General features: G+C 44.1%; 1 protein-coding gene and 1 long non-coding RNA gene across 6 annotated transcripts in view; one reads left to right on the forward strand and one right to left on the reverse strand.

Annotated features, from left to right (window-relative positions):
* LOC124337859 overlaps positions 1–26,393 on the reverse strand; it is a 639,313-nt gene that overhangs the window by 234,968 nt on the left and 377,952 nt on the right. The gene's annotated exons all lie outside the window — the stretch shown is intronic.
* LOC124331124 (fibrillin-1-like) overlaps positions 4,717–26,393 on the forward strand; it is a 37,205-nt gene continuing 15,528 nt past the window's right edge. For all 5 annotated transcript variants that reach the window (XM_046788774.1, XM_046788775.1, XM_046788777.1 and 2 more), the window contains exons 1-2: positions 4,717–5,499; positions 22,196–22,444. In XM_046788774.1, coding sequence (XP_046644730.1) covers positions 5,427–5,499; positions 22,196–22,444 — 322 coding nt within the window. In that variant the 5' untranslated portion in view covers positions 4,717–5,426. The remainder of the gene's footprint in view (positions 5,500–22,195; positions 22,445–26,393) is intronic.

Here is a 26,393-nt window from a genome sequence, read left to right on the forward strand (position 1 = left end):
AAAAACTGCCGCCCGACGAACGAACTAAAAAGTCACCGGGAATAAACAAAAGACGACGCGGCAAAATGTAGAAGAGAAAATCAAACTTTTCTTCTTTGAAGAAGCGAACCGATATATAATAATTGATCGATATTCTTTTCTTTTAGATTTCCGATGGGAACATCAATAGAAGTCTGTCCCGAAAAAAGAATGACTGGACACACGTCAACGTCCGTTGTGTCAATGGCGTGAGAGAGGGAGGGGGGGGGGGGGTAAAAGCAAATGAAGTTGACACGAAGAAAACGGAGAGGATGAAAATGAGATGGACGATGAGCGACGACCGCCATCATGGCGATTTCGATTCACCGTTAGTGTCTACCCTCATTTTTCTCAAACGTGTGAACGCCACGCAACAAAAAGAAGAAAAAAAAGCCACTCCACTTCCAGTTCAACTTTTGAACGGTTCAATCAAAAGTGAGACAAATCACACAGTCTCGACTTACTACCCCCCCGGCTGTCGATAGCGAAAAATAAAAAGTTGTCGCCCAAAATTGACTGTGTGGAGAAAAAGTTGCAACCACTTTTAAGAGTCGGTCCATCGAAACCCCCCCACGCCCAAAAAGGACAAACTTGCGGAGGAGAATCAAACGATTAGTTTCGAGATTTGACGACAGGGCCAACTGGTCGGGTGAATGGGAAAAAAAAACACAACAAACAGAAAAGAGCAGCAGCTGGGGCTCTTTCTCTCTCTCTTCTCCTAGTCAATATAATATTCGCTTGATTCTCTTCGTGACCATAAAAACGAAAGGGGGGGAAGCGCAGCTAGACAATCGTAAAAATAAATACAAAAAAAAAAAAAGTCTAATGTTCCCAGTCGCACTGTATACTACCTGGACAACTAATCTGTGCAGCAGCTCTCCGGGCGTCGGTATAATTCGTCGCTCATATAAGCCTATTACCGAAAGTAAAAATAAAAACGGGTCCCATCAAACTAAATAAAGAGACAAATGTCAGCTGTCACATCAAAGAGGCGGCCACTCCCTTGCTCCCAACGTGAACATGTACGTGTCTACGTATTACATATGGATGATGGCCCGTATGGCCTATAGTCAAAGAGAAACAAACTTGTTTTGTTTTCCTCTTTCATTCTCTCTCTTTCTCTCGGTTTGGGTCGTGATCCTCTCGACACCGTTTTGTCGCGTGCAGATGAGCTTTTTGTTTCATTTTACGAGCCGGTCGTAAAGTTGCGCTGCTGCCGCCGCTGTCCATTCGCTTATGATGACCAAAACGCGACGCTTTATCCACGACGGTCATATTATTATTGCGCGTATGGACATTTTTTCAAAATGACCCGCGCGTCTGTGGGTTGAATGAATAGAGAGACAGAAAAAGAAGGGGGGCTTAATTAAAACATTTCCAAACCATAAATCAGAATTACGACAGCGCATTTTTATTTGAGTTCTTGACTCTTCTCGGCGGGGAAAGATTGAAATGTTATTGCATTCAGCAATGGTCAAGGAGCAAAAGGGATTTTTCTTCTTGATCCCACCAAGATGACCGAGAGCCCTGTCGGGGAGGGGGTTTCCGAAATCCATCAATAATTCATGATGATAATTCGCGGGGTCGTCGTCGTCGGTCGTCGGTCGTTTTCGAAGACGATAATAAGAATCAGCGAAAGACTCCAAGTCCCTTGTTGTTACTGTCAGCCAGTTATAAAAACAAACAAACAAACAAACCAGTGGGAGAAGAAGAGGAGATAGTATAAAAAAGAAGAAAAAAAAGGAAACAAGTCGTGAGAATTCAACAATCTAAACGGCTGACGCGTGAGATATCCCGTTTCGTTAGCAGCAGCAGCAGCAGCAGAAGGAACCGGCCAGGAGAGACCCATCAAACAGATGAGAGCGTATCGACTCAAAAGAGAGAGAGAGAGAGAGAGGCACGTGCTGGTTCCCTCCAACGGCAGCGAGACATGTCACACTGGCCGTCCATTATGTCAGCCGGCCGGAGCCTTAAAGAGTCGCAACCGCCAAATAAGTCCTTCTGGATGGCCGTCGATGAAAAAAAATAAAATAAAATAATAAAACGGCTGTTGCACACACACACACAAGTCCGTGTGTGTGTGTGTGTGGCCATCAAAACGTTTGAGCGAGCGTATCACCAAAGGGCAACTAGAAACCAACAAGTTGCCAGGGAATAATCATGATCGGCTTCTAATATGGTGGTGGTCTTAGCTTAGTTGCTGTGCCAATATGCACTGCGGCGACAGGAGACGACGACGCCCACCGACCAGGTCGGGCCCGGGTCAGGTGGCACGCCAAACTGGATGGATCGATGGATGGAGATGTTTCGTTTTTGTCTTTTTCTTTTCTTCTCCGGTGGTGATGATGAGGGAAGAAAAAAGAATGTTGATGATTTGGTGAGAGAGAGAGAGATGACCTTTACATGTCTCGACGCAGTCAAATTAACAGCTTCATGAACTTGTAGCTTTCTCATTAGCATTTTAATTCGAAACGGGCAGCGTGTTGCAGCAGCAGCCGCTCGAAGGCCAGGCCACACAGCACTGGCGTTGACTTGAAGCAGCGAAAAAACGTCCAGGGCCATTGACGAAAAAATAACAAACTGTACACAAGTCCGGGGGGGGGAAAAAGAAAAGAAAAAGAAATAAAGTTGGAAAAAGGTTTTCCATGATGTGCACATGCGGAAGACGAAGCATATCGCGCCATCAGGAGCATAACGGCCCAGCAAACGCTGCCATCCCCTTCTGCTGTCTGCTGTGCATTTTATACGGAAATGATTAACGAAAAATGGCGATTCCTGTCAAATCCCCCCCCCCCCCCTCCTGCTTCCTACACACAAAAGCTATCCCCCCCCCCCTCCTCCTCCACTCCCCATATGGACTGACGTGTGTTTTTGTTATTCTCCGTCACGTGTACGGAAGGAAGAGCGCGGGGGTGTGTCTCAAAAGTGTTTTGACACGGATATCCATCCCAGTCGACTCTACTCGCCCCGCCATTTACGTTCTGTGTACACACACACACACACAGAGTGAGAAAGTGAGACAGTGTATCGATAGATAAATAAATGCTCACTGGGAAAAAAGCAAAAAAAAAGTGAAAGAGCGCACCAACAAATATATACACAGACAGAGATTCTTTTTTCCCCCCTCTTTTGCCAGTTTGGCAGCTGTCCGGAAAACGGAAACATTTTCACTGATCCTTCCTCTTCTTCTTCTTTCCTCCTGGCGTCCCGTCTGCGTCAGCCTCAGCTCGGCCCAAATCAAATCAAAAGGGAAAACACGACGAAATGAATTCAAAAATTGTGCGAAAAAACAGAAGGAGAGATGATGAATGTCTGCAGACATTCGGGCGGAATATTTCATTTTTGTTGTTGCTGTTTTTAGTAGTAGTACGCGTGTGACGTAAAGCGTTTCAAAAGACAAGACAAACAAACAGCTAGACAACAAGCTAAGACTATTGTGTGTGTGTATCACCTCACACAATGCGGCACGGCAAATATAAGACAACAAAGTGCTCGACTGTCCCCCCGGCCGTTCATTCTATCGTGTGTCGCCGTTTGATTCCGACTTGGTGTAGTATATCGTGAATCTTATTCTATTCGGCAATGTCATCACGACTCCCCCTTTGTGGACGGAAAAGGCCGTCACGCGCCATCGACTTCTGTCGCAACCAAGTCAAAACTCTCCTCTTACCACCAGTGCAGAGAGGAGAATTAAGTGGACAGATGCTGGGCTTGTTGTTTTTGTCCTTTCGGGCCCCAACACAACCCAACAACAACAAAAAAATGCCGGGATGACGGAAAAGATTGAAGGATCAAACACCCACCATTAGATGCCGATTTCCGTTATTCACTTTCTTTCTGTTCTCCCCCCCAAAACTCACCCTGCCGTGATTGTTTGGGATTGCCGACCTTTTTTTTGATTTTCGATATCAAAAAGAAGAAGAAGAAAAAGAAGAGATCATCGGTCATCTGAACCGAAACCTCTAACCCCCGACGACAAAAGCCAAAAGGCAAAGAAAATGTGGTTGTGGGTACATATAGCGTAGTATCAATGGATCCATCGTTCATCTCCTTTGGCGCTGCCGACTCCTGTCAATGATATTGAGTGGCCTCTTTCGACGTGTCTTATAGAATATACCGATACTCTGTGTGTTTTTCGACTAACAGCACACAGAGAGAGAGTAAGACAACGGAGAAAAGTGGAGGCTGTGTGATCTTCTGGCCGAGCCGGCCTGGCCGCCGCCGCCGCCTCGACTCTTTTCCCGTGTACTTTTGACAAGCTGTCACATATGGACAGAGCGGAGAAGAGAGAGAGAGAGAGAGAATGATGATGAGCTAACCAGATCCGACTGTAAATATACACAAAGCAACAACAAAACAAAACAAAAAAAGGAGCCCTTCTCTCTCCTCCGGCTCGATCCGGGCCGGCGGATATTCTCTTAATAAGAATATTAGACTGGGCCGTCGCCGCTGCTGCCGTCTGGTCGAGACTTTTGTCATTTGGCCGTCATTTATTTCGAATAGAATAACATCAAATCAAATCGGAGCTCGTATGCTGGGACGAGAGAACTGGCTGTGCCGCTGCCTGTGCTGCTGGCCTCGCAACGCACACAACATGTGACGCGTGTACACAGCAGAAAGGGAGGAGTCACTGGTGCGGGGAGGAGGAGGGCAGAGGGGCACGGCCGGGACGTTTTAGAGACGGTGGCAGAGGGCCAGTCGGTTTCAGTCAGCGCCAGACATCGCTCGCGCCTCCACCGTCTTTTCTTCACCTCTCTCCAGCGCTCCTCGATCGACAAATTACCCAAATCTCATCACGTCCATTTCTCATCTTCTTCTTCTTCTTCAAAAACAAAAACAAACTGAAAAATATCGCCGACGATTAGCGGCGCGTTCATTTGTCAAATTCAAAAAATAGAAATAGTCCCGCCGTTTTCGTGCGCTTCGTTATTATCTCTATCTCAGAGTTTTTCTTTCTCAGGTGCGGATTTCCTTGTGTGTGTCTTGATGTGCGCCGAGTGGGTCTCATTTACGTGAAGTGGCGGATGCGTTGCGATTTCTGAGCGCGAAATTAAAAAAAAAAAAATCGCGCGACTGAAGGAGAGAGAGACTGCGGAATTGTTTCAAATTAAAAACTAAAAACTCATTTTCACCTGGCGCTTTTGTTTCCTTCCTGAGCAGAAAAAAAAGAGAAATATTTTTTTTATCTGATTTGTTTTGTATCCGCGACTCTTTTATAGAGACGACAGCGAGAAAAACAAAAGAAGTGATTATTTCGGTTGAGAGAGTTGACAAAACAAACGGAAAAACACGAAAACTCGTTCGTGTTTTGTTTTTCCCGTTGAAGTCCTCTCAGTTAGGACCGTCAAAACAAAAGCAGCCCAGCCAAAAGGCATTTCCATAACGTCGACGATAAGCAGCGCATCGTCATGAAACCGTCGTCATCGGTCATGATGATCGCCTTTTGGTTCCTCCTCATCGCCTGGCCCTCAACCAACGCTGGTAAGTTTTTATCTCTTTTTCTTCTTCTTCCTTCCTTGTGATGAATCGGATCAAACGATGTGGAGCTCTTTACGGTTTGTCGAGTCACTTTTTTTTTTAAATTATTTTTCACAAAATTCAAATCCGTGTGAATTGAATTTTGAGAGTAAAAAAAAAAATTAACGAAAAACGAGACGAGGGGCAAGATAGAAATCAGGGCAGGTATAATATACAGGTCGAATTGTGATTTCAAAATATGTAACCAGCGAAAACATTATGCCCGGCCGCGTCCCAGTCTTTTTCCTCTACTCTCCTACTACTACTACTAAAGCTATGCGTGTATAGCAGTCGAACATGGCCCAGCTCACAAACTGTGCGATCCATAACCAAATGAAAATGATAAAAAAAAAAAATACCTTTGGATGCCAAAGGTTTCAAAAGTTCCAATCAAGGCCGTTATCAAAATCTCAGGCAACAGTAGCCAAACCGGATATCAAAAAAGAAAGAAAATATTAAAAAAAACAAGATTTCTTTCCAAAAGTAAAAAAAATAAAAATTTCATTCAATTGTAAATGTTGTTTTGCATTTTGTTTTCCGCAACACGCAAACAGATTGTCTGTTTTTTCAATTCCAACCAAATCCAAGAGAAATAAATAGCAGCGCACTATAATAACATAGCATAAACCCCGTCTATACTATACGAAGAATCAATAAATTGTGGGGCTTTATTTATTTGTGTTTCTTTGCACCACACCCCGAGAGAGAGAGAGAGAAAAGGTATAATAGAAAAAGAAAAAAAACGTGATGAAATCATTCATAAATGAGAATGGTGTTGTGTTTCTTCTTTTATTTTCTTCTTTTCTTTTTTTCTCTGCAAGGGCTACACCAAACACCGATAGTACACCACCGCTATACACTATACTACTACTACTACTACAACTACAGACAGTGTGTGTCCTATCCATCAAAGTATTACATCCCATACATTTAGTCTCTCCGGCTAGTCGCCGGTGATGGGTCCGATATTATCCAAATACCCCCGGCCATGTTATATTATACATCCGGACAAAAGGCTTAAATCACTAGACAGAAAAAAAAAAAAGTTTCGATGGCCTTGCCCAGCGAGCGCTACAAAACCTTTTTTCAATATTATTATTTTTTTAAATCATTTCCCCCCCTTCACTTTAAAAGACGTCAAAGAATAAAGAATAAAATAAAGCGTGGCCCGTGTTTATGTAGACATCCCCCGTCTTTTTTTTTTAACTTTTTTATTTCGTGCTTGATGTGCAGTAGGAGGGCTGCTGGGCTGCTGCTACATCAGCCGGGCAAAGTCAACGTGTCCCTCTCTCTCTGTGTGTCTCGCACACTTTCTCTCAACTCTCCTTCTCCCTGTCCTCTATGTCTGTTTGTTGTTTTGTTATTCCACGCAGTTATGTGTGTTTGCGCACCCCACTGTTGTGGGCCGACTGTCATCTTTTATCGGCCATCATGTGCACAAAAAAGAAGAAGAAGAAAACGGACCAGGGCCGTTCTGACTCCCAAAGTACTATTACCCACTACTACTACTACTAACCCCTACGTACCTACCTACATAACCTCAATACAGCTGCTGCTGCTGCTGCTTGCCCTTACTACCTATATGGCAACTCTATGGTTTTTATTTTCATTTCCCTCCGCTGGCTGGATGTTCATATTCCGTCCCCATGCCCAGCGCTCTCTATTATGGGCATTTTCTTCTCCTCCGCCACACTCTTCTCTGCTGGGCGACCTCCCGTGAACCAAATCCGAGCCGGAGCTGAGCTGGGACTGCTCACTGTTAAGCATGAAAAGGAGACGCGCCGGTCGCCCAGCACTTTGTGTGGCAATTCTCTTCTTCTTTATACAAGAAGAAGAAGAAGAAGAAGAAAACTGTGCTGCGCGCATCTTTTTTAAATAATCTGCTGGTGGGCCGGAGCGGAGAAAGCGGGAGATTTGTGATGTTTGCTTAAGTTCTTCTTCTTCGACCTTTTTTCTTCTTCTTCTTTTATATCCACGTCGTCGTCGTCGGAGAGAGAACAGCAGAGAAAATGAATAAGAAAATAAAAATAATAAAAAGGTGATGTCGAGGGGAATACGACACCATCGCAAGGCGGGCCAGCCAGATGGGCACGCGCAACTCTCCCACCGCCACCCAACAATTGACCTGCGTCTTTTTTTCTTCTTCTCCTTTTGTAGATTCTTTTATTTTTTTCATTTTGGTTACACAACACACACACACAAAAAAAGATAAAACTGACCCCGCTGGTATATAAGAGGGGGGCCCCCTTATATTCCCTGTTTGTATGTGTGTGTGTTGTTGGACCCTAACCAATGGCGTAAGAGCAAAGTAGACGAGGATTCCGTTCCTTATTTTCAGTCGGACGGCGGCGAGTCCATTTGCGTCAGTCGCGAGATCTTGTGATGGATCCAATCCAGCTCGCTGGATACCCCAAAAATAAGAAAAAAGAAAAAATGGGGGAAGACAAAATAAAGGCCAGGAGAAATTTAACGAGTTCCTTTTTCGAGATAGATGGCTGGTAAAGAGCAGAATCGTTAGGAGCCCTAATAAATAGACGCGAGCCGGGCCCAGCGTGCAGCCCTAACTTCTACTGCGCATACCATCCACAGCCTACTATCAAATTAGCCTTTAATGCGGCTAATTATCCGGCACAGTCCTTAACGCTCTCCTATGCAAGGACTTGACTTTTTTTCTTTTTTCTTTTCTTCTCTCGATCCTCATAACAAGACGGGCCAAGTTTTCGTCTCACGAGAGAGAGAAGGCCGGCAACTCGTAATGTGCCAGTCTTTGCCATCCGTCGAACAATGATTCAGGATGGTAATAAACACGTGGAGATGTACACAGTAACCAGTACGGAGAACGAGAGAGAGAGAGGATAGTACGTGTCGTAAATCAATTAAATCTTTAATATCCCGACGACGACGACGAAATACGAGTGCAGGGCAACAAAACACGGCCGACGACAGGGAAGACGAAAAAATATTTGTGTTTCTCTTGTCGAGGGGAAAAAGAAAAAAAAATGTTGGATCCTTTTGGATTTCTCACGCACCGTTACCATAAATCACTTTCTTCTCTCCTTTCTCATTCCACATATTTTTCTTTTCTTTTCCCCCCTTTTATTTTCCGAGAAGGTGGTGGTGCCCAGCCGGGGAATGAGAAAGAAAGAAAATACATTCACGTATAAATATCGGCCGCATTAAATAGCCATTAGCACGAAGGTTTTTTTGTGTTGTTGTTGTTGTCCGACGAGAAGAATGAAGAATGAACAAATGTGGATATAGAAGGAGAAAAACGGGGGGGGGAATAAACACCAGGATCCACAGGAGGCCCACCATCCATGGCGTGCACGTTACACAATCCCACCTCTTCATTTGCTCTCTCTCCTTTTTCTTCTTCTTCTTTTTTCTTCAAAGGCTAGGCGGAATAAGAGTCTCTCTCCCTCCCTCCGGCTGGCTGGCTGGCTGGATCATGTCGGAACTTTTTCTTTTCCGGCTGGTGCTATACATAACAACCCCCCTCCTCACCATCGAATAAGACATTAGACATAAAAAGAAAATGCCGTTGCCGTACTGTGTGTTGTGCGTCTGTTGCGAAACTTTATATTTCCCAGCTGGATTGAAACAATTATGTTGTTGCAAGACCTTGATCAAAAAGTTTTGCTCCTTCCGCCAGCCGAATGTGAACATTTGAGAAAGATCATCATCAACGTGGTAGAGAGATAAGAAAAAAGAAAAGAGAGAAAAGAAAAGGCGTCCGATGAAAATAAATGGCCAGCATCTCAGGTGATGGGGGCCGCAGCTGATTCGGGCGCCCAATAAATCGTCGATGCGGATGGAATTTCCGGCTGCGGTGTCTCTTGCGCAACCCACCCACCTCTAGTCTATTGCCTGCCCTGCCCTCCGCCATGTGTGTGCATGTACATGTCCCCGGCGAGGGATATGAAATTACCTGATGGCTTGATGGCTTGATGGCCCCTTTTATTTCTCTTTCCTTGGGATGAAGACTCCCGATCACGACCGGCAATGAGCGACCTAGTTTAAACTTCTTTTGGGTCGTTTTTTTGGCACCCGAACTTGTTCGTGTGATAAGCGTGAGTCCGTGACGTCATCACTCATCGGACGCTTTTCTATTTCACCCGTTCCGTTTCTCTTGCTCGCCATCAGCTACGCCCCGCCATCGCTAATCGTCCACCAATCAATCAAAGCAATTCGTAATGGGGAAATGAGCCAAACGGATCCTTTCCTTATCGTTAGAAACAACAACTGACAAGTCAAAAGAAAAAAGAAAAACAAAAAAGTTGTAAAATGTCTGGGATGATGCAAGAAAACGTTCAGTTTTCAACACCAAAGAAATTCCCCCCTTTCAAGATTACAACAAAAAAGAAAAGAGAGAGAATTTTATAAGCGAAAAAAGAAATAAGATGGAAGGGGGAATGTGACGTAACCGTTCACTTATTCCTAGCGCCTGGGCCGGTTGAAGAGGAGATCGATGGCCACAGACAAAGTCCTCTTCGCTGTACAGAAGATGGTTGGTGAGACGTTTGTTTGACTAGGGAGATTCCACCACGCCAGTCACTGGATGCCAAGGGACTCGGTCATCATCCAGAATGGTCCCTTGATCACGATCCGTCCGGGACTGCCCATTTTGGACCGCGCCCAAAAAGCGTCGCAAGAAAAAAGGTTTTCTCCTTCCATCGCTCACATCGTCATCTCATCCGGCCAGCCAGCCAGCGTGAATAGATATCAAATACGAATAGACTATACAGCAGGACATTAGGACAAGTGCAAGTCGAGGGGTGTTGCCACTGTCCGGGGGGACACTCGACGGCCAAGACGGGCAAGTGTGTCTTGAGAGAGAGAGAGAGAAAAGCTGAACAAGTCGACACATTCAGTTAGTCCAGCAATATAGCTGCTGGCACACGTCAAACAGTTTTCGAGTGAGTTTCTATTGACAATTGCGAGGGAGGATCGGAGAGCCAGTTGGGGCCTATACAAGTCGACGACTTGGGATATATTAGAATCCCCTTTTCTGGTGGGGTTTTCCTGCTGCAGCCAGCAGAAACTGGCGGCCCAGTCGCCACTCGACATACCAATGAGCCCTTTTTTTTCTGCTGGCCCGGCCCGTTCAGAGTCAACACGACACACGTATGAAAAATCGAGAGAGAGAGGGGAGAGAAGAGCCTTTAACTACATCAAGAATTCAGCAGGACTTTGGGAGCAAAGTCATCAATTCCTTGGTGTGTTTCCCCTTTTATCCCTCAGTGGCCCCTTGAAAATGAAGGGATCCAATTCCCGAACTTCGGGAATTGATTTTTTTCTTCTTCCCTCCTTTCTCCCCAGTTAAACATTGACGGCGGTTAAGATTAGAAGGAGAAGAAGAAAAGGGACTCGGTGGAGATTGTCGTTGGGTAAGAGACGAAAAGAAGAAGAAGAGATGGAATCGACAGGGACGAGGGGGCAAACAACACAACACCCCAAAGGTTATAGATAGGACAGACATTCCAAACGACATGATAGCCGTGTAATGAGAAGCGACGACCAAAGCGAAGAAGAAGAAGAAGAAGAAGAAGAGTTTTCCCTTCTTTATCTGTTGCCCCTTTTTCGTCTGTTTGTTTGTTGGGCCCCTTCTTCTTCTTCTTCTTTGCCTCTCTCGCTCTCACTCGCTGCAGCTGCTGTCACTTTCAAATTCCATGAACGTCGATCACGGCAACGACGGGACCCTAAAATGCCCAGTCGATATGGGCCTCAGCTAAGCTAGTAGGGCCGGCCAAAGAATCTCTCGTCTAATTTCCAGCAGCAGTAGAGAGAGGTGAATTCTTGTTATTCAAATTCAATTTTTTTTTTGGGGTCGCCATCTGCTCAAATTATTTCCATTAGAGTTTCCTCCTTCATTTTTTTCCTCCCTCCCCTTGGCTGGCGGATGAAGAGGAAATTCCGGCACTCCTCACCTCAGCACTCGCGGGTCCTGTATTAATATTTGAGAGAAGACGGGCAGACAACGCGCCATATTCACTCGCCACACAGCGCGTGTGTCATTTTCGACCCGAGAGTCGACCGAGAGAAGAAGAAGAAACATTTTTTGTTTCCCTTTTTGACAGCGCGGCACCCATCAAAAGTCATGTCCTTTTTGATTGAATCGGATTTGGTTGAGTTGAGAGGAATGTGTCGCTACTCGCCTACCGGGACCCCCCCACACACACACACGCATTTTAATATCACGCACCCAGCCCTCCAAAGAGGACAACACAACAACCAACCCAAAGAAAAAGAAAAAAAGAAAGAAAAAGAGGAGGATGATAAAATGGGAGACGAGATGTCATTTGACAGTGGCATGTTAAAACGTTTTCGGGATTGCGTCCACGAGACCGGGAAAAGCTTCAAACATTTTCTTCTTCGGGGATGGAAGAAAAAGAAAAAGGTGCGGAAGGATTTTTCAACCCCGTGAAAATAGAGGCGACAGTGCAGAGTAATAAAGGAGAAAGACAAACGACGACCGTGTGAATATTTCACGCAAAAGAGAGAAAACAAAAAATCAAGAAATAAATAACAAGAGTTCGGGAGGAAAAGTTTACGTTATCCGGGGGGAACCACGGCCAGTCCAAACTTATCAACGTGAAAAATAAAAACCCCCCAAAAAATATATCAAGAAAAAGAAGAAACATAAGCCTTTTATACTCGAAAGGTTGTTTCTTTTTCCTCTTCTTAGACGAAATGACACGTTGATGAAGATAAAAAAAAAGAACTTTGTGTTTGTTTGTTTTTTGTTTTCGGGGTGAGATGGCGGGGGTTGGACGTTAATGCGTTAACTGCTGTTATTTCTTTTCTTTTCCCCCAAAGAAAAAAAAGGGGGAAATCTTTTTGGGGAATTTGAAAGAGATCAACATTGATGGCACGACGGCACATCTCTCACCCTCCTTTTTATGACGGTTATTTTCTCGACTGTAGGTGTTATTTTTATTGTTACGATTATTACCCAGGGAAATATTTCTCTCCCTTCACTTAAAAATAAATAAAATGGGCAAAAGAATTTAGAAATAAAGGGAAAAAAAAAAGAACCTGCTACTAAACAGTCCACATGAAATAAGAAGAAAAGAAAAAGAAAAAAAATCAGAGAAGAGAAAGAGATAGAAATAAATATACACACAAGTTGAAATTGTCTCTTGAGAAGGAATCAAAAAAGAAAATAAAAATAAAAGGCAATCTGTCTTCCTATTTTGACTGGACCTCCCGCTGGGATCTTTTCCTTCTTCTTTAGGTCACACGATATTTCTCCACAGGCTACACACAACAAGCACATGTGTGTGTGTGTGACTCTATGGTTATTTGACACGCAAGCGACTACCTAACCCGATCTGAATTTCAAACTAAAAAAAACAAAATACAAAAAACAAAATCAAATGTAGGGCAATGGAAAATATATCCAATTCCAAAATAACAACAACCAGATGGAGGGAACCCCCTTTTAAAGTCGGCACTAAATCTACCGAGTTGACTAATACACCGGCCCGTCAAAGAGATAATTAGTGGGTTACACTGATTTATTATCTATATCTATCCTCGCCGGAAAAGGGAAGAACACACAAATCAGAATGTGTCGATGGGGCGAAAATATAATATAGGTATACGCCTATCAATGCACGGCCAAATGTCACGGGCGAAACAAAACGCATTCATCTTCGTACGACTCGGATCTTGCATTATAACTACCCAAATCCCTATCATCTTCAACGAAAATGGGGTTGACAATAATAACGAGCACCAGCTTCTTCTTCTTCTTCTGCTTCTCTTTCACGTACCCCTTCGGCTATCGTGCATGTATACAACACAGAAAGAGAGAGAGGCATAGGACACACACGACACACACAGAGAGAGACACTGTTTCTCCCCGGCCAGAGGACGTGAAAGAGGATATTGAATTTCTTTGGGTCTGGTGTATGCGGCACATCTGGCGCTGGATTCAATCAACATATTTCATTCATCTACAGCCCCCCAACCAGGACTGCGTGAGCCTTCCACACACACAAGCCAAAATATATATACCCAAGCAACGGGTTCGTTCGTTCGTTCGTAACAAAGTCGGAAAAGTTTTCCCTCCCAATTCAATTCCAGTCTGTACGCCAAGTCTGTTTGACAAGGTGCCATTCAACGGACGGCAGCGGACCAACAAGGCAATCATTTTATTTTTTCTTTTCATTTTATTTTTTCTTGGCTGTTATCAAAAACTGGTGTACTCGAGAGAGAGAGAGCGGCTCATATCTCGTCAGATGGAAGGAAGTGAGCAAGAAATGGGAATACCTTGTTTCCTTTCATCCAGCGTCGCAGACAGATCCATTCCGGATGATGTTGCTGGCGCAGTTGCGAGGCAGATTGTCGCAACTTTCCCGTCTGTGTGTTTTGCCTGTCGACCGTACGAGGGAAAAGAGAAAGAAGACGACAACACATTTTGGTTGTTTGCGACGTCGCATCACTCGGCTGAGATCAGAAATAAAGTTAACGAGGAATTTGTTTCCATTTTGTCGAGCAAAATGGTGGGTTTCCAAATATGAAAAGAAAGAAAAGGGTTGGAGGATAAAATCAAATTTGGCGGGCGGTGATGATAATCTTGTGCCGTTCTCTCTCTCTCTGTTTGGACTCGTCAAACATCTCGACGGTTTTCTTGTTTTTGTGTTTGTGATTCCCGGTTGCCTGGGCCCCAGACTGCCCACACTCCCGAGGAGCCCAAGGAGCCCAAGGAGCAAAGGGGATACAAATCTAATTCCTGTACATGAATAAATAAATGAAGAAAAAGACAGATCGGCCCGTTGATACGATGCGAACCGGCACCGTTTTTCGATGGGAAAGAAGAAACTGTGCGGCTGGCTGGCCGGCCGGCCCATAAGCCGTGATCAACATTCCTCCGCCAGTTCGGTTGAATCGTCGACTAACTCGCGCACTGCCGGCCGTCCGCCGCCGCCGCTCGCATCGTCTCGACGACCATTTTCTCTTGGGCTTCAAACGACTTTGCTCCGCTGAGCGACAAGGTCTGGAAATCCTTACATGGGCCTGGCCCCTTCTGCTCTTCATAGATATATTCCACGATATTAGACTAGTCTAGCTGCTGCTCCTCCTCCTGCTGCTGCCTATTATCAATGATACATAAAAGAGAAGAAGTTGAGAGTCGACAAAAAAAGGCAAACCAAAGGGGAGGCCAGGAAGAAAAAAATCTTTCCAAAAAATTCCAATTCGTTCAAAATTGGTCCGCGAACCCAGTCGAGTTAACCAACAGATTCGAGTTCGTACTTTCTCTCTTTTCTTCTAAAAAATAAAAAGTTGCCCATTTGATGCTGAGGGGAAAGAAGACGAAGAAAGAAAAGGAGCTGTCTGTCGAGAAAACATCCATCACAAGGCCGGGACCAGCCCAGCTGACGCACTGAATACATTTTCCCAACAACCATTTTTTATTTTTTTTCTTCTTCTTCCTCGACTTAAACTTTGGAGGGCCTTTTTTCACATCTTTCAAAGCTCAAAAGCTACTACTACTACACGATACTTTGCCAGTTTCTTTGACGTGGGCGAAGAATGAGCGGACATGGTCCAGTCGCAACAGCAAGCGAAAAAAAAAAAATGATAGAAAAGAAAAGAAAATGAAATTTTTTTTCAACAATTTCCAGCGCAGTTACAATTGGAATCTCAGGTTCCTCGTGCCAGGCCCTAGAATATTTCTTTTTTTCAAATCAACTGGGTGTCCAGGTGCTGTCCTATCCGGCACACAATCGTCCCGTCCGTCACTAACACTCCAATTTGCTGGACACAACCACCACCAAAATGGAAAAGGAGAAAATAAAAGAGAAAAAAAAAAAATAAGTTTTTGGTTGGCGCCAAACACGAAGACACGAAAACCTTCTACTATCTCTTTTTTCTTTTTTCTTTCCTCCTGTGTGTGTGTGTTGTCGCTCTGGAAACATCTCTTTAATAACAAGAGTGCTCCCCAACACGTGATTGTGTGATGTGTTGATGGTGATAAGAAAGAAGAGAAAGAGAGTCTGAGAGAGAGAGAGAGAATTCCCTCGGCTGGATCTCTCACGAACTCTCCAAAAATCCTCGGCCCCTGCGATTTGCGATGGCAGAAAGAAAAAATAAAAATAAAAAAATAAAACGTGATGATAACAACACCTCGATCTAGGGCTGTCGTGTTCTTCCTCATCTCCCCCGTATTAAAATATTCGTTTTCTTGTCTTTTTTTTTTATTATTATTATTATTTCTTTTTTTTTCCCCTCCTTCTTATTTTTGATGACCGGAGAGAAAAATAGGGACCCAGTCGTATCCCTACAAAACCATCAACCTTGTTTCTTTTTCTCTCGTCTCTCAAAAGAAAGAAAACATCCCGTTTTGGCCAGCCAAATAAATAAATAATAATAATAATAAAAAAAAAGCAAGTCCATAAGCCTAGCAGAAGAAGAAGCTGTGCTTCTATATATATTACTACTACTACGAGCATAAATGTACATCCATATGGAACAAACGTATCAAACAGACTGCATTCCTCCTCCTCCCTCGGCTAGCCCATGTGTGTAATACAAGGGAGTGGTCTCTGACTCTTAAACTTCCGCTGAGAGCAACTGGTTTCGTGACTGTATAAGTAGAAGAAAAGAAACACATACACACAACAACGGCAACACACACCGGTGGGGTCGTGATGGCGCATTTACAAGGACGTAGACTCTCGCTCTCTCTCGTCTGGCCCCGTCCGTCCGTCCGTTCCACCGTCCGTCCATCGATCACACGAGAAAAACGTTTTTTCTCTCTCTCTTGTTGGGTTGATGGGGTGATGACTAAAGGAGTTTGTCCAGCGCCACCACCTTTGGTTTTAAAACATTTGGGACACACTCAAAGGAGAAACAACCAAATATGATTCACGCCGAATAGAAAAAGAAGAATAAGGCGATAATTGCGACTAACGGCTCTGTCGTGCAGCTTACACGCCATCATCGTGTAGTCGTACATTTTGCGTTTCGTTTTTTCTTTTTTCTTCTTCTGCGCTTGGCCCCCCCCCCCCCCAAACTATCGCCGCTTATTATCTAATGAGGGAATAACGAGCCGCTGCCCGGCCAGTTTGGTTGACGTCCAACCGCCAGCAACTTCTTCTATTCTATTCTATTAGCACCGCGCGTCCGTGGAACGTATCCATAAATAAAAATGGCAATCTCTTTTTTTTCTTCTTCCTCGGTGGTGAGTAAGACCCCTCCCAGCTGGTCGGTCGGTCGGTCTCGAAACGGGCGCATTCATTATCCTCTAGTATTACCACACGGACCGATAGGTAAAAGAGAAAAAAAGCAAGAAAGAAAAACCCACCGCCAACCACCGGGCACACGCAATACCGAAAATGCCTCCAATCACACGACCAAACATGGGCAAGCGACTCGGCGGGAACAGACGAAGCAAAAACCTGGCCAACAACATATACTGGCCAAACAAAACTGCTCACCTTTATAACAAAACAAAAAAAGAAAGAAATGTTGCACACACACACATTCCCGCCCTTTGGCAACGCCTCATCTATTTCAGCCGCGGCCATATCGACCGTTTAAAATGATGATCCATCCATTAGCGATGATTTCATCCGTGACGCCGCTGGTTTTTTTTTTTGATGCCAGCAATGTTATCACGTGGCAATGTCGGATTCAATTGGGAAAATCCATCGTCACTTGGATAATGAAATCGGACACATATTCCTCCCAAAAAAGAAATTTTTCAGAATGAAAGTGAATAGAAAACGCGGAGGCATTTTCATTCTTTTAGAAAAAGAAAAAGAAAAATAAAGTCGCCGTGATCCAACTGAGTGCGTGTGACATTTGGCAGATTGTTGGAAGTCGACAACGCCCTTTATCTCCTGTCCCTTTTCTTCTTCTTCTTCTTTTTCCTTTTTCACTTTTGGTTCCTTTCATTTCTGACACGGGACTGAGAATGTTTGCAATCAACATTCCTCACTCGAGCAGAAAGGGACGACGCCACTACTGTAAACCGTCTATTGCCTATTACGCCAGCTCAGACTCTCTTGTCAAATACGAGACAACAAAATATCACTACTGCTGCTGCTGCTACTCTCTCTCCTTCCGTGTACACAACAAGTCAATATCAATGAAATGCAATGGGCCAAGCGCACCGTATTAGCTCCCATGCAGCCAATCAGACGAGGAATGCAATTTAGCAAGAGCTGGAAAAGCGGATATGGGGGAAAAGTTTGTTTGGCAGAGGCAAAGGGACTTTGTGGTTGACAGTTGACTGTATTACAAGTGCCGAGATAAGGAGAGTCGGACGTACGTACGTATACAGTCCTCAAGGCAATTATGTACACAAGATTTTTCGAGACTCCAACGAAACGGCACAGACAATCGCCATGTGTAGACAATTCGAGGGGCTAAAAAAGAAAAAAGAATCTCGTTTGCCATACAAGTCCTTCGCTTCGTTTCCAGCAATCTTTGTAACGCACCAACCCACAAAGTGTTCCAGTGCGTTGATGGACAAAAAGGGCAAGGCTAGCAGCCGCAGGGCCCCTCACTCGTTTGATAGTCTTTTTTTTTTTTTTACTATTATTATTATGATTATTTATTCATAGCTCGCTTTAATTTGTTTCTCCCGTGGTCCCTTCTTGGTAAGAATCGTGATTTGATTCGATTGAATCAATAAATAGCTTCAAGAAAAAATAAATAATAAAAAATAAACATCAACGATTAAAGAATCTCTGAAGAAAAAATGTCAAAAAGCCTCGTCTTGTATTCCCCCCAACACCACCACCACCACCATTTTCTTCTCTTTTCATATGCTAATGCCGATGCGCTTCGGGAATGATGTCAAGTCACCGGCCGAAATCACTTTTTTTTTTTTTCCTTTTTTATAACGCCACATATGAGCGCACGAAAGAGGGTTGAAAAATGTCATTTCGACAACACAAAAATTGTATTCCCCCCTCCATTTTATTTCAAATCAATTGGAGGGAGAGAAGAAAAAAAGAGTGTCAAAGGATATTTGATTAAATCCCGTCCCGACGTGTATAGTATATAGTATTAGAGCGCTCGACAGATATTATTCATTCGGCATTCCGATGCTCGGTCACACAATCAGCTGACATCTGTTGTACTCCCACTTGATTATTACGTAACAGGAAAAAAAATTCCCCCCACCCTTTTTTTCCCCCCTATCCATTTAAAACATTCCACATTTCAGTCACTCTTACTGAAGAAAAAAGCGCATTCGGGACAGATGGGCAAAGAAGAAATAAAGTTTCCCGTTTTCAAATAAGTTGGCAGCTCATGCAGTTTGTTGCGTCCGCCGAGCTACAAATAACCCCGGGGGAGGGTGTTGGTTGCCTCTCAAGTCGACTGATGCAAACGAGACTTGTGCGATACTCAGAAATCGAGTAATACGATGACTATCATAGTATCATCTCGCCCTTGACGTGGGTGACATAAAACGGGGGCGGTGAATCGCGCAAAAAGGGTCACCCTCCCCAACCGCCATCAAATTCTTCTTCAACATTTTTAATGGATTTCTGATGGCCCCCACCATCACAACTGCTGGGGGTCACACTGACGTACGAAGGTGCTTTGGGGTCTACGACCCTATTATATGACTCTAACCATCATCATCGTCGTCAAGGAATATCTCAAGAAAGCTAAGGGGGGAAAAAAAGAAGAAGAAGAAAAATCCATCCGTTATATAGTCAGATGAGGGCGACTTTGTGTGTGCGTGTGTGTAGTATATTTATATATACATCTACTATAACGTCAGCGAAGCGCTTATATAATGCCATCGACGTGAATGTGTTTGTGCCGGGCGATGCAAAAGCGAGAGCCGATGAGTCCGCGCAGAGGGGAAACGGCCCACCCACCCGTAAAGGCAATTTGGAAAAAATATAAGGCAGCAGCACGAAAATAAACAGAAATAGTCACACTTCCGTCGTTGCCTTCGTTCAGTTCGTTTCGTTCGTTTTTTTCTGTAAACGAACGAAGAGACCACACTCGGAGGACTGGGGCTTCTTGTCAAACCTCAAACCTTAACCTCGGGTTATTTCCCTTCTGGCTCGCGGTCTTTATGACCGCAGCAGATCCATTCCACTAACTTTTACATGGACAATTTTGTCCTATTCCCCCCTCTCTCAACTTTTTTCTTATCGACTGCTGCTGTCGAAGGATCCATCCGCCTTTCCAAGGAGAAAGAAATAAGGAAGGAAGAAGAAGAAGAAAAAAGAAAAAAATAGTCATAATTTTATTCGTAAATTTATTTCGATGTGAAGGGGGGAAATATCTACGGCCGTCGAGACCATCAAAGTTGATATCCTCCTCTCCTCGTGCCTTTTGTGTGTGGCTGGTTCTTTTCAACACCACCAAGTCGTTCGTTCAACCATTACACAAAACGAGAAGGGAAAAAGAAAAAAACGAAAAATTTTTCCGTTTTGCTGAAATGTCGGCAAACGACGGGACCGAAAGGGAGACCAAGCCAAGCGTTCAAGGTTTTAACAGGTTTTTATTTATTCCCGGAGTAGTAGTACCACCGCCAGAGAGAAAGAGAGTCACACGAATAGTTTTTCTGAATGCCACACACACGAATAACCCAGCAAAGCCGGAAAAAAACCGATCTCTTTATGCATGTGTACCACGGCACCACACCACAACGACGACGGCTTATCTGTTACACCATTAGACTTATTTAGAAAAAATAAAAAATATTTTTATGTATTGATACGGCCCGGTTCCCGCGAGACGAATGGGCTCCGCGGGGGGTTTCCGTTAGGGCTGCGCAATCCATTCCACCGTTCTCCCCGTATCTCTCTCCGTCTCAACTGGACTGTGAACCGGACCGACTTTATTTGGCTTTTTGAGAAATCGTTCACGACACCTTGTGCGACGACCCCCAAGTCTGGACCATCAATCAGAGTCGCGCAAAAGTTTTATAGCCTCTCCTTTTCTCTGTTGCTCTTTCTCTCTCTCTCTCTCGCTTTATTGTCGGTATATAAGAAAAGGGAGGAAAACTAAGTGAATCCGAGTTCATAACAGTAAATAGATAATCCCGCTAAAGTGTTTACACTTTTTCTTTTTTTTACGAGCAAAAAGGGCAGAGACTCGGGGACTGTGGGCGCATTTCTTTTTCTTTTGTGCCCAGTCGACAGGTATATATAGACGTTCATTCTTTTCGGATAGGTAACTAATGATTCCCACCGAGGGTTATCATCTTTTATGTACTCGACTGTGCACACACAACAGAGAGAGAGAGAGAGAGAGATAGATAGAGGAGGAGAAAGTCTATCAGTTGATTTCATCGCACAAGTTGTACGTACATTTTCCCCTGCTGATCCGGGAGAAGAAAAGGAAGGAGATAGTCAGAAAAATGTGGACGAGTCAGATCCTTACCAGTCGATGATGGCCAAAAAGGAGCAAGAAATAAAATTTCAGCCCTTACTACTAGCTGTGACAAATCGTTCGGACGCAATGGTGTACTATGCTCTCTGAACTATTTGTATGTCTGCCCCCTCTGCCCTCACATCTCACAAACGTCCGTCCGTTCTCTTATTCAATTTCCCATTTGGAACGTTGAATGTCACGCCGCCCATTTCTCATGAAATTCTCACCGAGTCTGAGGCAGGGGCACGTGTATCTTTTATAGATGCCTAGTGGAGATGGCCAGCAGGAGCAGCACAGCTCCTTTTCATTGTCTTCCACGTCCTCCATCGGGGGCCACACAACAAAAAAGTGGAGGATCACAACAAGAAAAACAAGAGAGAAAAGGAAATAACAGTTATCGGGAAAACATCCCGTAGTCTTCTAGAAGCTCGAGATTATTCTCCAAAAAGGGAGGGACAAGATCGCGTTTTGTAAATGTTGTAGTTTAGACGCATTGTTGCGCAACACACGACGACGAAGCATAAATTGTCATTTGGGGTTCACTTTTTCTTTTCAAATCGGAAGAAGAGAGGGCGAACGGGATTCCATTCGCTCTCGCGTGAATAATAGAATCAAAAGAAATGGAATCCCGTGTGTTAAGACACAAACACACACACAATGGCGTTTTATTATTATTATTTTTTTCCCACCCAGACCAGAAAAGGAAGAATGAGGAACGAGGGGTTAGAATTCCAGGAAAAAATCAAAAAAACTTTTTGTGTGTGTGCGCCATGGATTTTTCCATGGCGATTGTGTCGCCAACTGGCACCGCCCCGTTTCTCTTATTTTTCTTCTTCTTCTTCATTTCGACGACATTGTGTGCGCGCCCCGCGTGTCTTGTCGGCGACTCCGGTCGCGGGACAGACGGCGAAAAGATAACCGACGCAGTCAAACAATGAGCGCTCGTTTGCCCACCACCCCCAAAAATGCCGGGCAATGAAAACGAACCTTTTAAAAAAGGGAAATTTGTTGCAAGGCAGGGCTGGAAGGAAAAAGAAAAAAACGTCGATGATGACATTTTTTTAACGACGGGAGAAAAGAACATGGGTTTCAGTGGCTGGCCGGCTGCTGCAATCGCCGACTAATTTACGATTATGGACCACCTTCCTACTAAATACGGGAGGGTTACAAAACTGCAATAGCTCACAAGATTTGTGTGACTCTTTTGTCTTTTCCCCACGTCTGCCATTGTTCGCCGTGTCAAATTGATTCTCTTATCCAATTAGAATGATTGACGTTGAATTATGCTTGTTGTGCAATGCAGAAGTGAAACTGGAATCGGGATGCCTCAAGCCAGAGACGCCCGAGCACGGCGAGATGTTCGTCCTGTGGTCCGGCCTCCTGGTCCAGTTCCGCTGCAAGAGCGCCGACTACAAACTGGTCGGCGCGGCCGCCGTCATTTGTCGCAACCGGACCTGGACTCAAGACCCGCCCGTCTGCGTTCATCACCATCAGCTGGAAGCTCATCTGGCCAGCCAACAACAACATCAACAACAGTCTGTCGGTGACAACGGTGAGTCGACATTCTTTTTTTTCAAAAATAAACGGCCAAAAGGGGAAATAGAATAAATTGGAATCAAACGAAATTCCTCAAACCGATGTGTGGTGGCCCAGTGGCCATCATAGCAGAAGAAGGCCGAACCAATAAGGAGTGAAAAGAGAGGAGAGAAATGCCTACCTGTAGAGGAAGATGTCGACAGGCAGATAAGACATGACACGTAATTGTTTGACAGGACCCATCGCCTGACGCTGATTTGAGGCCCAACGTGAACTTTGAGGTTGCTGGGCCAGAGTAGAGAAGAGGAAGGATCTTTATCTGCGGTCGTATCGACAAAAAGCTCACGAAGGTTAGGAGGGGAAGGTCGTCAAGAAAAACAATTGAGACAAGACCGACGAAGGGGGAAAACCAAAACAAAAAACAAAAAGAAAGAAAACAAATTGGACAAACGATAAGACAATCGGCCCGGGGTATCCCAATTCCAACACGTAGCGAAAAAAAAAAAGGGACGTTCGATGTCAAAGAGTTTCAATTTGGCGACACATTGTTGTTCAAAAATTGGCTATTGTTATTTTCCTATCGCCCCCCTGCTGTTATTGTGTGTGTGCGCGGGGGGATTCGCTCATGTTGTTGTTATAAGACACACAATCCTAGTCAGCTGGATAAGGAGCGGACGGCGAACGCGCGATTCTGATGTTTTTTTACCTTTTGCCCATTTATGACGATGGCGTCTACGACTTCAAATTGAGAATGAACTACTAAAGGTGTAGAAGTTTTCTATTCTTTTTATTTTTATTTTTTTTTTGGCTTCTCTGGCTGACTTTGAAACTTTAGACGAAAAGTAAAAAGGAAAAAGAAGGAAAGAAACGCGCTGCAGCCGTCATTATTCAAATGAGAAGGACGGTGGGGGCATGCATGCTAGTCTCTCTACTCTGCATCATCAATAAGTCCGAGGCCAACAACAATAGAAACAACAACAACAAGAGCACCTTAAAACGCAGTCATTCCACAGTGGTGACGTCAGTTTCTTTCCCTTCTGCAACTTTCAAGAAGAAACAGAAAAAACAAAACCAAAAAGACAAAAATCCGAGACGAGAATGGAAGAATTCATTAGCGGCCAGCGCCAGCTTATACACACGGGTGTATATATATATACATGTATAGATCGCCCTGAATAATAATAAATAATCATAACAATGAAATACAAGTTTCAGAGCAGCTATGAGAGACTCCAGTCTTCCTAGTGCGCAAGTCTGGAGCAGAGAGAATCGGCTACACGACACGACAGATACAATCCAAATCTAATACAACTCTCCTCCAGGGAGGAGTTGGATACCTTCACCTATAGACAACAACAACAAGACATATGCAGAGAGAGAGAGTAAACCAGATGGGCAAAAGAAGAAAAAATTTATTATTTTCTTTTTTAGATTTCGGGCTCTAATTAAAGTATACACCGCCCAAAGGGAAGCGCGGCTAACAAACGCACGAAAATCTCCCCAACGAGAAAAAAGTTTCATTCTTCTTCTTCCTCTTCATTTGCTGTCGGGGCGTGACTGCGTGTGTCGCCGCATTATTCCCGGCGCAACAGACACAAAACGATGTCAATCTAACGCAGTATTTGCATTCACCCAAAAGAAGAATTAAAAAAAGAGACTTTTCGAGGGCTCGTCTATAAATCCCAGCATCGATTTTCTTCTTTTTGAGTCGTTATTTCACCAGCAATCGCTAAACCAGTTTCTCTCCTGTCGACATTCCTCTTCTTTTCCCCACCAACAGCAGAGTCGAGTCTATAAATCCTCGACGGGGCAACCAAACATCAACTGTCGTCATGGTTGCTCTGCTGGTATGTGATGGCGAACAAGGGCGTAGTCTTCGTTAACTTGGCCAAAACCATTTGACACTCGCCCGCCTCTTTCTCTCGACTCAATAAAAACCAGCTAAAATGACGAGGGGGAAAAGACATTGGCAGCAAGAGAATTCCCATCTACCAGACTCAAAATGAATCATAAAAAAGAAAAAAAGATTTTTTTTTTTCCTTTTCCTTGGACTTGGACTTGGCAATCGTTTGAATATTCAAGTCACAGGGATAGCCCACACCACTACAGGGCTGGCAGTAACTCACAACTCAAATTCATAATAGCTGTAGCAGATATGGTTATGAGTGTGTGTGTGTGTGTAAACCGGTTCTTCTTTTTCTCCTTCCAATTTTTTCTCACCGGGACGACGGCTGGGGCAATGTAACGAGGGAATACCACAGCGTTCTCACTGGGTCCTGCTGTTTAGTCCCACGTATATAAATAGCATTGGAAATGAGATGGATCTCTCCCGAGGAAAGAACGAACGAGCGAGAGAGAGAGAGACGAATGACATCATTTCTCCCGCAGTGTCTCTTACGGATTGGAATTAAAAAAAGAGAAAAAAGGAAATGACGAGGAAAAAGAACAAAAAAGATCCACACGAACTGACTCATCCGGCCGGAGAGAGAGAGAGAGAGAGATTGAGGATATTCTAGTATGTACACTAATACTAGCCTATGATACTAGCGGAATTACAGACACACACACACAACGTAGGCACCAGTGGGTTAGGTGATGGTGTGTGAGTCAGTTATTCCAGCTGACTCCGGCGTCGGCGGGAGTCAGACGAGGGGCAAGGCGAGAAGAGGTGAAGCATCTGCTGTTGGCAACGGAAAAGATTTAAAAAAATAAAAATATATAAAAATAAAAATAAAAAAAGGGCCGGGACAACTGCGGCGAGGCACGCGCCCAGCCAGGCTACAACATTTTGAGTGAGTGTTGGCCCGGTGTGGGCGGAGGGGTCACATCCGGAAGCCTTCACGTTGTACCTACTTCACTTTACTGCTAAAAAGCTATCAAGTAACCCAACTTACGGCCGGGCAGACAAACTGCCGTGGCACTCTCACACGCGCTGCCCCTTTTATTTATTCCTTTTTATTTTTTGAAATAAGAAGAAGAAAAAAAGAAATTCCACGAAACCCTGAAAAGCACTTTTCTTCATTGCCCAAAACAGCTTCAAATCTAATGCTCTCTGATTCCAACACGAACAAAAATTGATTGTCACGAGCTGAACAAGACCTTTAAGAAAAACACTACCGGAAATCATGGCCGTAACCAATAATTTATAGAAGTAAAAAAAAAACAAACTAACACAGCCATAAAAATCCATCCTGAAAACAAACCAACAAAAAACAAAAGAATCTTGTACGTCCAATAAAAACAAAAAGCACAAATTACCACTAGGAAATTCGACTTTAGTTCCAACTCGCCGAGTACCAAGCCCATCCCAACCCGTAATGATGCGGTCCTGAGTGATAAAAAAAAAGAAAAAAGAACATCAGGGTCTTTATTGTCGCAACTATGGGCACCATTTATAAATTTGTCTCTCTCTCTCTCTCAACGAGTAACTGGTAGGAGTGGTCCCCGGGTGTCGTAAAACATTTCTTTTTTCTTCTTCCCCACTTTTTCTTCACGAAGGAAAAAGTAACAAGTGTGTACCTACTCACGCACACGCTGAGTAAGAAGCGACACATGGCCAGAGTTGCTTCTTCTGCTCTTTTATTTCATTTCATTTTGGCGGTTCGTATAATGGGTCCGGCGGGACGGGCGACCCAAAAAGGAAAACAAGGCCCTACCAGTATAAGTAGACTTTTACTTAAAAACGAATATAAAGGCCCGTCGGAGAGTCCCCAAACAGCCGCCGACGCCGCCACCGTGGCCCTCCCATATGGAATTACTATCATAACAAGTCCCCGAGCTTAAAACACTTTTTTTCATCTTCTTCTTCTCTTAACGAGCGAGCGCGTGTGTCTTCTTCTTCTTTTCTCTGTGATCTTTTCGGTTCCTGTTTTCAACACGGCGCTTAAAAGAAAAAAAGAATAACAACCGCAAAAGAAAAATGAAAACAAACCCAAAGAGAAAAACAAAACAGAATAAAGAGGAAA

Source organism: Daphnia pulicaria, chromosome 1 (assembly GCF_021234035.1).
Source record: "Daphnia pulicaria isolate SC F1-1A chromosome 1, SC_F0-13Bv2, whole genome shotgun sequence".
NCBI classification, from domain to species: Eukaryota; Metazoa; Arthropoda; class Branchiopoda; order Diplostraca; family Daphniidae; genus Daphnia; species Daphnia pulicaria.